The sequence below is a fragment of the Esox lucius genome, chromosome 3 (assembly GCF_011004845.1).
Source record: "Esox lucius isolate fEsoLuc1 chromosome 3, fEsoLuc1.pri, whole genome shotgun sequence".
In the NCBI taxonomy this organism is placed as follows: domain Eukaryota; kingdom Metazoa; phylum Chordata; class Actinopteri; order Esociformes; family Esocidae; genus Esox; species Esox lucius.
In genome coordinates this window covers 11,483,556-11,495,692 of record NC_047571.1, presented here as the reverse complement: position 1 = coordinate 11,495,692, position 12,137 = coordinate 11,483,556, and the positions used below count along the sequence as shown (strand labels likewise).

At 41.8% G+C, this 12,137-nt stretch overlaps 1 protein-coding gene across 6 annotated transcripts in view; it reads left to right on the top strand.

Annotated features, from left to right (window-relative positions):
- slc6a9 (solute carrier family 6 member 9) overlaps nucleotides 1-12,137 on the top strand; it is a 65,031-nt gene that overhangs the window by 26,588 nt on the left and 26,306 nt on the right. Inside the window, exon 1 of one of the 6 annotated variants that reach the window (XM_034289960.1) lies at nucleotides 3,070-3,293. The exons of 3 other annotated variants lie outside the window; for them this stretch is intronic. In XM_034289960.1, the coding sequence (XP_034145851.1) occupies nucleotides 3,252-3,293 (42 nt within the window). In that variant the 5' untranslated portion in view covers nucleotides 3,070-3,251. Of the gene's footprint in view, nucleotides 1-3,069; nucleotides 3,294-3,902; nucleotides 4,160-11,581; nucleotides 11,714-12,137 lie in introns of those variants that run through there. 2 more of the 6 variants (XM_010891354.4, XM_020045344.2) reach the window with 2 other exon arrangements.

Sequence of the window (12,137 nt, the reverse complement as noted above, 5' to 3'; positions counted from 1 at the left end):
TATAATCATTATTAGCCCACTTTTTGGGATATTTTCTAAATGTACCATCTACAACATTTTATGTTGCCTGTATCACTGGTCAGTTATTTAAAACAGAAAGAAAAAACATGAGAAAAAATCTACATCATACCTTGCAAAAGTTTACAGACTCTCATATTACTGTATTACAAGTGACTAATTTACATTTATATACTTTATTTTTAAACGGTGAAACTCAAAATGTATTATTGCTAGGTAGTATTTGCTGTATGTAGGGTAATATTTGTAAGAACTTTTTAAAAATAGAAATGTGTTTCTTACTTATGTATTTAACCCCTGTACTTTGGAACTCCCAGTTTACACAGATTAGAGAAATTGCTCCAAAATTGAGTTGCTGGCATATTTTCTGAATATACCTTACTGTTGAAGGATCGTTCAACAGGTTGTGAATCTGAAATAAAATGGAGACCTAAGAGCATTCTACAGAAGTTAGAAATAAAGTAATACAAATGCATATTCCATTGGAAGTGGATGCCGGAAGTGGATAATCAGGAAGTGGATGCAGCAACAAACTACCAAGGAAGTGAAAAGAAAGGTCTGCCCCTCAAAAGTCAGTGCTATAACAAGGAGACTTGTTAGCTAAGCCACCAAGATGCCAACAATCACTTTGAACAAGCTATACAGGCAGTGGCTGGTTAGTGATTCACCAGTCAACAATATCAATAGGGCTACACAACACTTGCCTGTATGGATAGGTGGCAAGAAAGAAGGCGTTACTAAACAGGAAGTTGAAAGCACATCTGGAGCCATGAAAGTGACCCAGATGCGATGTGGTCAGATGAGATCAAGATTGACCCAAAATTCAATGTGCTATTTGTCACTCAAACCTAACACTGCATCAAGACATACCATCTGTACAGTGTATTATGGTGGTGGTATATTCATGCTTTGGGGATGTTTTAGAGTAAAATAAAGGGAAATACTGGAAGAGAAATTGCTTCAGTCCAGATTTTTCTTTTTGTTTGGACGAAAAGGTACCTTTACGCCAGACAATGTTTCCAATCTTTAGGAGGCTAAATTGACATTGGAATGGCTGAAGAATGAAAAAACAAATGTCTTACAGTGGCCTAGTCAAAGTCCGGATCTCAATCCCTTTGAGAATCTGTGGCAATCTGAATAACCTGGAGCAAATCTGCCAAGAAGAATTGGCCAGAATCACTCTGACATTGTGTGCCAAGCTGGTACGGACCCTTAGAAGACCTAATGCAATTACTGCAATGGTGGCTCTATCAAATTGTAGCATGCAGGGATTAAATACTTATGCAGGCAATTTTTCTGACAAATATTTCAGAAAACCAGTGTCACCTTAATTTATTTTGAGTTTCAGTGTGTAAATATCAAATACAACAATTTCAGTGTAATTCAGTAATATGACAGTATTGATCAATGAACCATAATGCAATTAATAGAAACAAGCATTATTGTGTTGCCTATAAGGTAATTGACACCTTCTGAAGAGCTTGAAGAAATATCTTAAAGAAATTTGAAGGAACTGGGCAAGCTGAAGACAGTAAATGAGGTGGAATGGACCAAAATCTGTCTGCATGTGATTAACAGTTCTTAAAGGTCACTTCCTTGACAGACAGAAGTCCAGTGAAGTGCTGTCTCCATCTCTGGGGGACTGATCTGGTACCTACGTACACACTTCTTTGAAATTGACATTTAGGACTGATTGGCAAAAAAAAAAAAAGATATCTAATAATTTCCTCAAACACTCGGAACTGCTTGCGTTTTGCTTTTGTAGGTAAAAAAAAATAAAAATGTGAAAAAGTATCATCCTAACATCTATGACATAAGGTCTTATTTTTTTGTTTTACAATAATGTTATACTATTCGGTTTGGTTATGTAAAACGCTTTAACATTGTGATCGGCAGACATTGGTTAATTTTTGATATTTATTCAAAGTTTATCAAACAAGCATCAATCGGCAAAGTCATAGAACGTATACATATACAGCTGGTTCTCTACGAGTAGAGCAGAATCCGTAAGTAAAGTAGAAGGTTTGGAGCAGGGTTGGGGACATTTTCTAATTATTTTGGTGAGGGTATTGTAAATGTCCACATGCAACCGCATAATGAAAAACAAAGTAATGTTCCAACACCGCTAGTGGAATCAGTACCTTCCATTTGCGTCCTACCACAGATCATCACGTTAAGTCATGGGGTCTGTCCACCCATTCTGCCCCCATTATCAAACGCCCATTAGACCGCACGCCAAGCGTCTGTCAGCTTTTGACACCACTGACGGAATACTCGGCTGAGGACTTGGCCGAGTGTGGAGTTTAGAAAGCCCTCCTTTGTGGGACGTTTTGGCATTTGGTTGATCTTTCCCCATACATTGGGATGCAATTCTGGTTCTCTGTCTTAATGCAGTTTTTTGTCACAAGTCGGTTGGCCATACGTTGTCCAGGGACGCAAATAATTGTGACATCTTTGGACCGCCGCACAAAGAAAGAGGAAAGAGCATGAATGAAAACGGTGTGGGATGGGGGGGTGTGTGCAAGCATGTTGCAGGCAGTGAGAAGGGTATATACCCTATGACTTTTGCACCGCATACAGGGAGGAATTGGCAATGTCAAGGGACAAGGATTTGAGAGTCAAGTGTTCATGAATGGGAGTGTTGGTGGTCTGATCGCAGCTGCCTTGAAAACAAGTGGAAGAAATGGATGGACAGCCAGGGTAGTGAGTCCAGTGTAAGCGCACGGCTCCTCACTTCTTCTTTCATCTCCTGAGGAAGGCTTGGCAGGAGCCCTGACTCCAGGACACTAAACTAGCAGACCACCTCGCTCAGTATGCAGCCAAGGTGCTGGAATGACAACGGCCCATTCATTGTGGAGGTGGAGGCAAAGGCTGTGGATCTCTCCTGTCTTTTTCGGGAATGGGAGGGGGGGGGCATTTTGCTGAAATTGTGAAGTAGAACAGAAATGGGACACAAGTGAGGGAGAGCAACTAAATGTGGAGGGAGGGAGTGAGCGGGAGGAAGGGAGGGAGGGAGGGAGGGAGAGGGCTACCATGCCGAATGATTGAGAGAGGCGGAGAGGAAACAGAACTCCATCAGATGAAATGAGGTGAAAATAATTCAGGCATTAATCAACCCAGTGCAAAAGGAGGCTGTTCTTTTTTTCCCCCACTCTTTCTGCGGAACCGAAAGGAAAGGTGTGAATGAAGAACTCAGGAGTGGAAACGAGAGAACCACTGGGCACTATCAAATCATGTCCGAGTCCAATAGCAATGTCGCCTGTACAGCCGATCAGGTCAGTTTTTTTTTTTCTCATTCTCTTCATCTCGTGTCTTATTTGATGCTACAGAAGTGCCACCAATGATCTCAAGCGATGTGTTGTCATTTTGCTTCCCGGCTAGTCGAAACAAACTTCCGACATTTACTGAAGGGGGAGGGGTAGGGGTAGGGGGGGATTCAATCAAAAGAATTTTGGATTTTTCCGATTAGAGGAAGAAAGTGAGTTTATCCGAACTATCAAAGCGGCAATTGTGTGGAGCTGCCCGGACGACGGTACAAGGTCTTGAAAGAATTGAATTAATCAAGACGACCTATTGTCTGGACCGCCTTATTTTTCGGCGATCATTCAGGGGGTCTGTGACGACTCAATAGCCCCCATACCACGTGAGAAGGGGGCTACAGCTCTTTAAAAACCAGACCACGTGTGGCCTTGACTGAAAAGTTTTTATAACTAATTGCAGTGGGAAGTTCTGGTGCTTCTGGCAGAGGGGTGTGTGATAAAGTCTCTAAGGAAGTAGGCAGGGTAACTGTGAAAGACTGAGGGAGTGAAGGGAAAAGGGTCCTAAAAAAAGGGTGGGGGGGGGGTTGGCTCATTTATATATTTTTTTTCTCTCTCTCTTCCTTTTCCCTTTTTTAATGGCAAAGGAACTTGTCAGTTAAACAATTACACCAAAAGATTTGTATAAAATATATAGATATCCGTTATGGCACTTTGTTCCTTGCAGAGTTATGCGGTGCACCAAGTCTTGTCACATCCTTTGGCTGGACGCTGAGCTAGTCTCCCAACATTTAGTAGCAAACACAAAGAAACGGGCTGCTGAGATCATTGTACATACTTTTAAAGAAACATTTCTATGAAGAGAGAAAATGGGGTTGCTTGCGGTATGTAAAGCTTATAGCTTTTATTTTTGTAGTGTGTGTTTGTGTGCATGTGTAAAATAAATGACATTTATGTTAATCTGTTACATATGTGCATCTAGATGAATACTTGCTCTGTCCTTGTATCTCTGGTGTTTTAGTGGGTTAGGGGATACATAGTCGCTTTATCAGCTTTGTAATAAGGGTTGACTAGTAGTCCCCTAGTTTTGTGGTTATGTAGCAGTTTAGTAGTGCTCTAGGTTTTTTTGTGGAACATTCATTCATTTAGAACAGTATGCTGTTTTGCTGTTACACAACAGAAAAAGGTTGTCAAGTCAATATGGATTGGTGTGTATCTCAAAACTCTGGGTTGTTAAATATAGTGTGTCTGTTGGTCTAACCTGGGGCGTAGCTTTACCTTTTCCTCATGTATGTTTGTACTTCTTTCTTGCCTGATCTAATATATACAAAACACGAAATGCATGTTCTAGAGCAGTGGTGTTTAAATCTGGATCTCGAATCCAGTTCCACTAAATTTTTTCGTTGCAACCTCCCAATCAGGGACTTATTTAGACCTGGGACACCAGGTGGGTGCTATTAAAGATGAGGTAAAACAGAACAGCTGGTTCCGGCCCTCGTAAGGGTAAGATTTGAATAATCCTGTCCACAAACATTCTGATATGACCTTTGAGTTTCCTGTGTCCTGTTTGCGGATTCACTTTCTGTTGCCCCTTAAAAAGAAAGTATTCTTATCTTTGTAGGGCGAAAGAGGGTTTATTTACAACTCAGCGGAAGGGATGACCCCTGATGCATGGGAAAATGTATGTGCGTACCGTTATATCCGTGAATTATGCAATGTCCGTTTGATTTAGTCATGGTATTGGACATGTCTATGAGAATCCATATGACATTCTGGGCCAAGGAAAGTTGATGTTTCAGGTAGCATTAACCCCAGCGAGTACATGTTAGCAATTTACAATGTGTCATTATGATTTAGAAATATCACTAAAGGTTTATATACGTCCCACACGATATGCCAGGATAATTGTATAGGAAGACGCTTGATGTTATTAAAGTTATACAGTATATAGAAGTATATCAAAGTGAGAAGTCTGATTGAAGAAAGTACTCTCGATTTATTTGACAAGACAAGGGGTCACAGAGAGTGCACTAGGATCAGGTGCGTCCGACACTACAAACCCTTCCGGCAGGCAGGCAGAGAGACAGGCGGGAAGACAGAGCCATGTCGCTTTGTGAAGGACAGCTGCCAACCTACTGTACAGCCACACACGGATGCAGTGTCCGGATGGGATTTTCTTTTATTGCTGTTCATATTTTTTTCCCAGCTTATATTTTTGGTCTTCTATACAGTGGGGAGAACAAGTATTTGATACACTGCCGATTTTGCAGGTTTTCCCACTTACAAAGCATGTAGAAGTCTATGATACCTATGATACATTTTTTTATCATAGGTACTCCTCAACTGTGAGTGACGGAATCTAAAACAAAAATTCAGAAAATCACATTGTATCATATTTAAGTAATTAATTTGCATTTTTATTGCATGACATAAGTATTTGATACATCAGAAAAGCAGAACTTAATATTTGGTACAGAAACCTTTGTTTGCAATTACAGAGATCATATGTTTTCTGTAGTTCTTGACCAGGTTTGCACACACTGCAGCAGGGATTTTGGCCCACTCCTCCATACAGACCTTCTCCAGATCCTTCAGGTTGTGGGGCTGTTGCTGGGCAATAAGGACTTTCAGCTCCCTCCACAGATTTTCTATTGGGTTCAGGTCTGGAGACTGGCTAGGCCAATCCAGGACCTTGAGATGCTTCTTACGGAGCCACTCCTTAGTTGCCCTGGCTTTGTGTTTCGGGTCGTTGTCATGCTGGAAGACCCAACCATGACCCGTCTTCAATGCTTTTACTGAGGGAAGGAGGTTGTTGGCCAAGATCTCGCGATACATGGCTCCATCCATCCTCCCCTCAATACGGTGCAGTCGACCTGTCCCCTTTGCAGAAAAGTATCCCCAAAGAATGATGTTTCCACCTCCATGCTTCACGGTTGGGATGGTGTTCTTGGGGTTATACTCATCCTTCTTCCTCCAAACACAGTGAGTGGAGTTTAGACCAAAAAGCTATTTTTGTCTCATCAGACCACATTACCTTCTCCCATTCCTCCTCTGGATCATCCAGATGGTCACTGGCAAACTTCAGACGGGCCTGGACATGCGCTGGCTTGAGCAGGGGGACCTTGCGTGCGCTGCAGGATTTTAATCCATAACAGCGTAGTGTGTTACTACTGGTTTTCTTTGAGACTGTGGTCCCAGCTCTCTTCAGGTCATTGACCAGGTCCTGCCGTGTAGTTCTGGACTGATCCCTCACCTTCCTCATGATCATTGATGCCTCACAATTTGAGATCTTGCATGGAACCCCAGACCGAGGTAGATTGAACGTCATCTTGAACTTCTTCCATTTTCTAATAATTGCGCCAACAGTTGTTGCCTTCTCACCAAGCTGCTTGCCTATTGTCCTGTAGCCCATCCCAGTCTTGTGCAGGTCTACAATTTTATCCCTGATGTCCTTACACAGCTCTCTGGTCTTGGCCATTGTGGAGAGGTTGGAGTCTGTTTGATTGTGTGGACAGGTGTCTTTTATACAGGTAACAAGTTCAAACAGGTGCAGTTAATACAGGTAATGAGTGGAGAACAGGAGGGCTTCTTAAAGAAAAACTAACAGGTCTGTGAGAGCCGGAATTCTTACTGGTTGGTAGGTGATCAAATACTTTTGTCATGCAATAAAATGCAAATTAATACTTAAAAATCATACAATTTGATTTTCTGGAATTCTTTTTTAGATTCCATCACTCACAGTTGAAGAGTACCTATGATAACAATTATTGACCTCTACATGCTTTGCAAGTAGGAATACCTGCAAAATCGGTAGTGTATCAAATACTTGTTCTCTCCACTGTATGTATTTTCTGTCGAAATGAAGTCCCATATTCTTGTTTATAAAAGACTACCTGAGTTTTACCGTGATAACCACCTACTGTTAGGATCACGGGTGTCCAAGTTGTCTGTGATTGGGAGGCATGCTTGAGTGATAATTGAAGTAATAAGGACTTCAGAAGGACGTGGTAATTGCTTCGTAGGGTAGTGTTTGCATCTCTTACTTAGTCCGACATCCCGACATCTTAATCTGATAATGAGGAAAAATTTTATGGCACTCCAAAAAAAAAAAAAAAAAAAAAACGTTTCTTGGGATCTTAGCCTAAGTTGATGGTGATATTGCTTGAAATGTGCTTCAGTTGGTTGCTGGGGTCTGGAGCCATAATACATTGTAGTTTTGGCGTAGGGTTCAAGCTTGCAAGATTTTATATATGCAGTTTGTTGTAAAGATTTTATCTGGAAATTGTTTTGTTTATACATACTTGTTTTTTTCTTTGCTGAATTGTAATGGGGTTATTTTGTGCCTCATTAAAGTGTCCAGGTTTTGCATTTGCTATCACTGACGGAAGTGTGTTTATTTTGCCCTTGCAGATTTCATTTGAAAAACGTAGCTTTGAATTGTTGACCCAAATGATTTCGCTGTAAATACACAGATTTGCTAGATCTTGACAGGCCTCTGCGGAAAGCTAATGAGGGTTGCCGTGTTAAAAAGCAGAATAGATTTCCCTGTGGTGGCTTTGACGTGCATTAATGATTTCCCTTAGTCAGGGTACGGCTCCAGTGTATTATCATACTGCATGTTTGACTTCAGTACCCTGCAGAAACTGTTGGTTGCAATGTCTCCTATACTGTAATAAGGTGGTTATCGCCTATGGAAATAACCCTCATTCAAACATGTTCTTTCACCGACAGATTATTACAGAGAATTAATTACTACCTATTATAATGGATATACATGGATCGAGAGGACTTTGAAATTATGGGATAGATTCAAAATTCCAGCGTAACAGGGTGTTCTGGATGCTGTAAACATGTAATCATGTTTTGTAAGCAATATCTGGTTGCCTAAATGATTTCCACTAGCGGAAACATGGGTGAAGTGCCATAGTGAGGCTATCCAACTCTGGCCCATCCGGTTTTTTTCTGGCCTATTTTTCAGCACTTCCATCTGGGTGCAGGTGGTGCTGGGAGGGACAGTATATGGAGCGGAAGTCCGTGGTGGGAGTGTTTATGCGCTGGGCGAGAGCAAGGGGCAGGCTGCAAAGGAGCGAGTGCACAGACATATGTGTGCTCAGGGCCTCTGGCTCTCCCAGTGCTGTGGCTCTGTCTCCTGCCATGATGTGCTTCTGGACCCACAGCTGGCAGCTAGAAGAGGACAGCTATTTCCATACTGCAGTACAACACATTCTGGCTGGCTGGCTGTTCCCTCACTGTAATACAACACATCCTGTCTGGCTGGCTGGCCATTCCTTTACTGAAATACAACACATTCTGTCTGTCTGGCTGGCTCTTCCCTGACTGCAGTACAACACATGCTGGCTGGCTGGCTATTCCCATACTGGTATACAACACATCTTGTCTGGCTGGCTCTTCCCTCACTGTAATACAATACATCCTGTTTGGCTGGCTGGCTATTCCCTTACTGTAATATAACACATCCTGGTTGGCTGGCTATTCCCTTACCTTAATACAACACATACTGGCTAGCTGTTCCCTTACTGTAATACAACACATTCTGGCTGGCTAGTCCCTTGCTGTAATACAACACATCCTACTCAGGTTAGCCACACACAAAAGGCACACTATTATATTTTAAGTGCGCTAGGCTTTTATTAGGGAATTTGGTGCCATTTGTGATGATCAGTTTTTAGCCTGGTTACGCTTTGCTAGGAGACAAACTTCACATGAAACTGAATTAACTGAAAGCGGACTGACCACAGGGAGGTTTGCTTTGTCTTACTATCTGACAACTATAATTGGTTCAGGACATTTGAATCACAACTTCCTCTACTCAAATGGTCATGTGTTATGGATGTGACAGTTGCCACATAGCATGACTATGATAAACATGGTACAAGTATGGAAATGTAAATACTACTGTAAGCTGAACTGGATGAGAGTATCTGCTAAATGTCAAGGTTAAATGTAGGGGGAAAAAAACGATAGCAGAGACTGATCGGTCTACAGGACAGTGTTAAATGGTACGTACAGCTCCAACTTGACATGCAGGACTAGATCTTGAGATGGTCACAACATTCCTGAACTATTTTCACTGTCACGTCACATTCTGCCAGAAACATAGACCCTTGTAAAGAGGAAGCACACATAATACCACCTATATGCCCATCCATTCTAACAGACAAGGACTTATAAGTGGGATGTGTCAGAGTCTGTTTGAAAAGGCCACCTGGGGCCATGGTCTGTACTCGAAGTTGTGGAGTGGATTCAGTTACTGGTTTGAGTGTCATTTAATTTCTAGCATTGATCATGTAAGTGGTTGATTAGCCTGGATGTCAGCAAGTCCATTTCTGCTGGATATCTCTGCTGCCTGGCAGGGGTCTGCCCTGAAATTCTATGGCTGCTGAGAACAGCTGTGTGATAACAGTGGATGTATCCCACTACTGAGTTTAACTCTGAGGAACTTCAAAATAGATTAGATGGTATTGAAATCCCCTGTTTGGTACAAACATTAAAGAGCAACATTTAATTGGTTTAGTAGGTGCGTGTCCGTACATGTGTTGAGTGCGGGTGGGAGGACATTGAAGACTCATGCGTCCCGATTGGCTTCCTATTCCCTATGTAGAGCACAAATGTTGGCGTATGGCCAGGAAGAGGCATGTTAGCCACATTTGGGACTGTCACAGATGGAAGGCCCTCGCAGCAAACCCTGCTTTTTGAGTTAAATGCTAATCTCTTCTCAGATTGTGCCAAACACCTTGGATGTATTTGGCTAAAAATATATTTAGAAAAGTCATTGGTGCGAATCTTGGTGGGTCTGTTTAGAAGGAAGAATGCATAGAGTACAGTCACAGGAAGCCCAGTGAGAATACCATTAAGTAGATGTAATTGGCCACGTTGCTTTTCTTTATTGAGCGTTATTGTCTGTTGGGTACTGGCTGGACGATAAAATAAGGTAATCTTATGTCTGTGGTGGATTTCTTCAAAAGGATGAACAGACCCCCCTGATTCTGACCATTACACTGAGAACCAGACCTCCGACCATTGGCTTGATGCTGGGAGGGTTTAGGGCCTGATGTGAACCTCCTTTGAAGATGTGTGTGTTACAATCCATCTGACGGTTAAACGTGACTTTGTGTCTTTTCTTGTTAGAAGAGAGACAAAACTGGGTCTATTCATTAATCCTGACATTCTTAAAGGTACCCTCATAGTAAGGAACTCTCTCTTAAACTGTTATTCTATCGCCTCACCTTTTGAATTGGTGAGGTCAACCTGTTCATTTTTGTCAGGAATTTCCATACATTGAGTGTGGCTTGTCTAAAATGTACCAGGTCAGTATTCTGGAACAACTCCGGATGTCTGTTTTGAAGTGCACTGTAGCTCAAAACTACACAGTCAAACTTAAACTAAAGAACAATGCTCATTCATGGTTGAGCAGTGTGGCCAATTGCCTGTCGATAACCTCTCTGCCAACTGGGATTGAGTTCAGCGGTATTGCTGGCTGAATTGTCAAACAAAAAAAAAGTTCTGTATATTTTGTCAGGGAGTGAGAGGAATGTACCTGGGGATGAGATCGGATAAGGAACGAGGCGTGTGTTTGTTTGTTTGTTGTCTGTTTTAGTGTGCGAGTAATTGTGTGTGTGCAGAAGGTTTTCTGTGTGTGACCGGGGGAGCGAGGTGCAGGTGAACAGCTTGCGCTGGCCAATAGAGCCGCGGGCTTATCTTCCGCCTCACTTCACGGCTATGCCCAGTGCACATGAAGGAAATGATCTAGTTAAGTGAACCGCGTGTCTGAAGCTAGACCTGGTTGTCTGCACTAATCAGCACTGACTGTTGTTTTTTTTTAGCCATGCTATCCATTGTTTTATTAGTCAAAAACATCCAGTTGTTGAATTGATACATGATCCCATTGAAAATCTACTGATGTGTTATGATGAACATATAGGACGCTGCAGAGACTGGCTCTCTAAAGAACTCTTAAGTCAGCAGTAAATGAAGGCCTTGCCTAATGCAAATCCACACTTAGCCTATACACTGAAAATATTTTATTGGTTTTGCCTGTATGGGTTTCATTTTGAATAAAAACAGCACTTTGAGATATTTGTTTGAACATGATTTGTATTTAATTTCCTGGAAAAAAGAGGCACATTTGCGTTCAACATCTAGTATTGTTCCGATCCCAAGTGTTGCAGCAAACAGGTTGTAGTTGCTAGTCACTGGTTGTTCCCTTGGTCTTCTAAACCACTCCCACTGCACCTCAAACTCCACCTCACCCTCAGGCGAGGGTAGCGGGATGCAGTGAGGAGCTCTGTTAGAGCCTACATATCAGTCAGATCTTCAAGTCGCTGAGCCACTGACTGACCCCAGTGGCTATTGCATCAGTGCTTGGAAGTCTACTGGGGTGTATGGGGTAACCGACATATACCATGGACATCTTAAAGGTAAGGCGATTGCTGCGTTTTGGGGTATATTTTGCTGCCTCAAACTTCAGATTAAATGTGGATATTTTTTTTTTTATCCATTTAGTTGGTATTGTCTAGGCCTCCGACTGCTGCCGTTAGGTTTGTGTTTTATGTTATGCTGATGGGATTGACTTGTATGATTTTTACTATAGTACTACTAGCAGGATATTAAGCTTTTATCATTATTATTATTATTTAATGATGCCTTTAGGAGAAAAAAGGACAAACTTTCGAATTAGGAAAGTAATGAATGTGTTTCTATGAGATTACACAAGATTTATAGATACAATTCCAAATTCAATGTGTGTTCAATGTGACCAAGAGACCGTACAACTTGAACCACTCCGACATTCTAACCATGGGCCTATTTTAACGATTGAAAGGTCCATGATGCGGTAGTAGG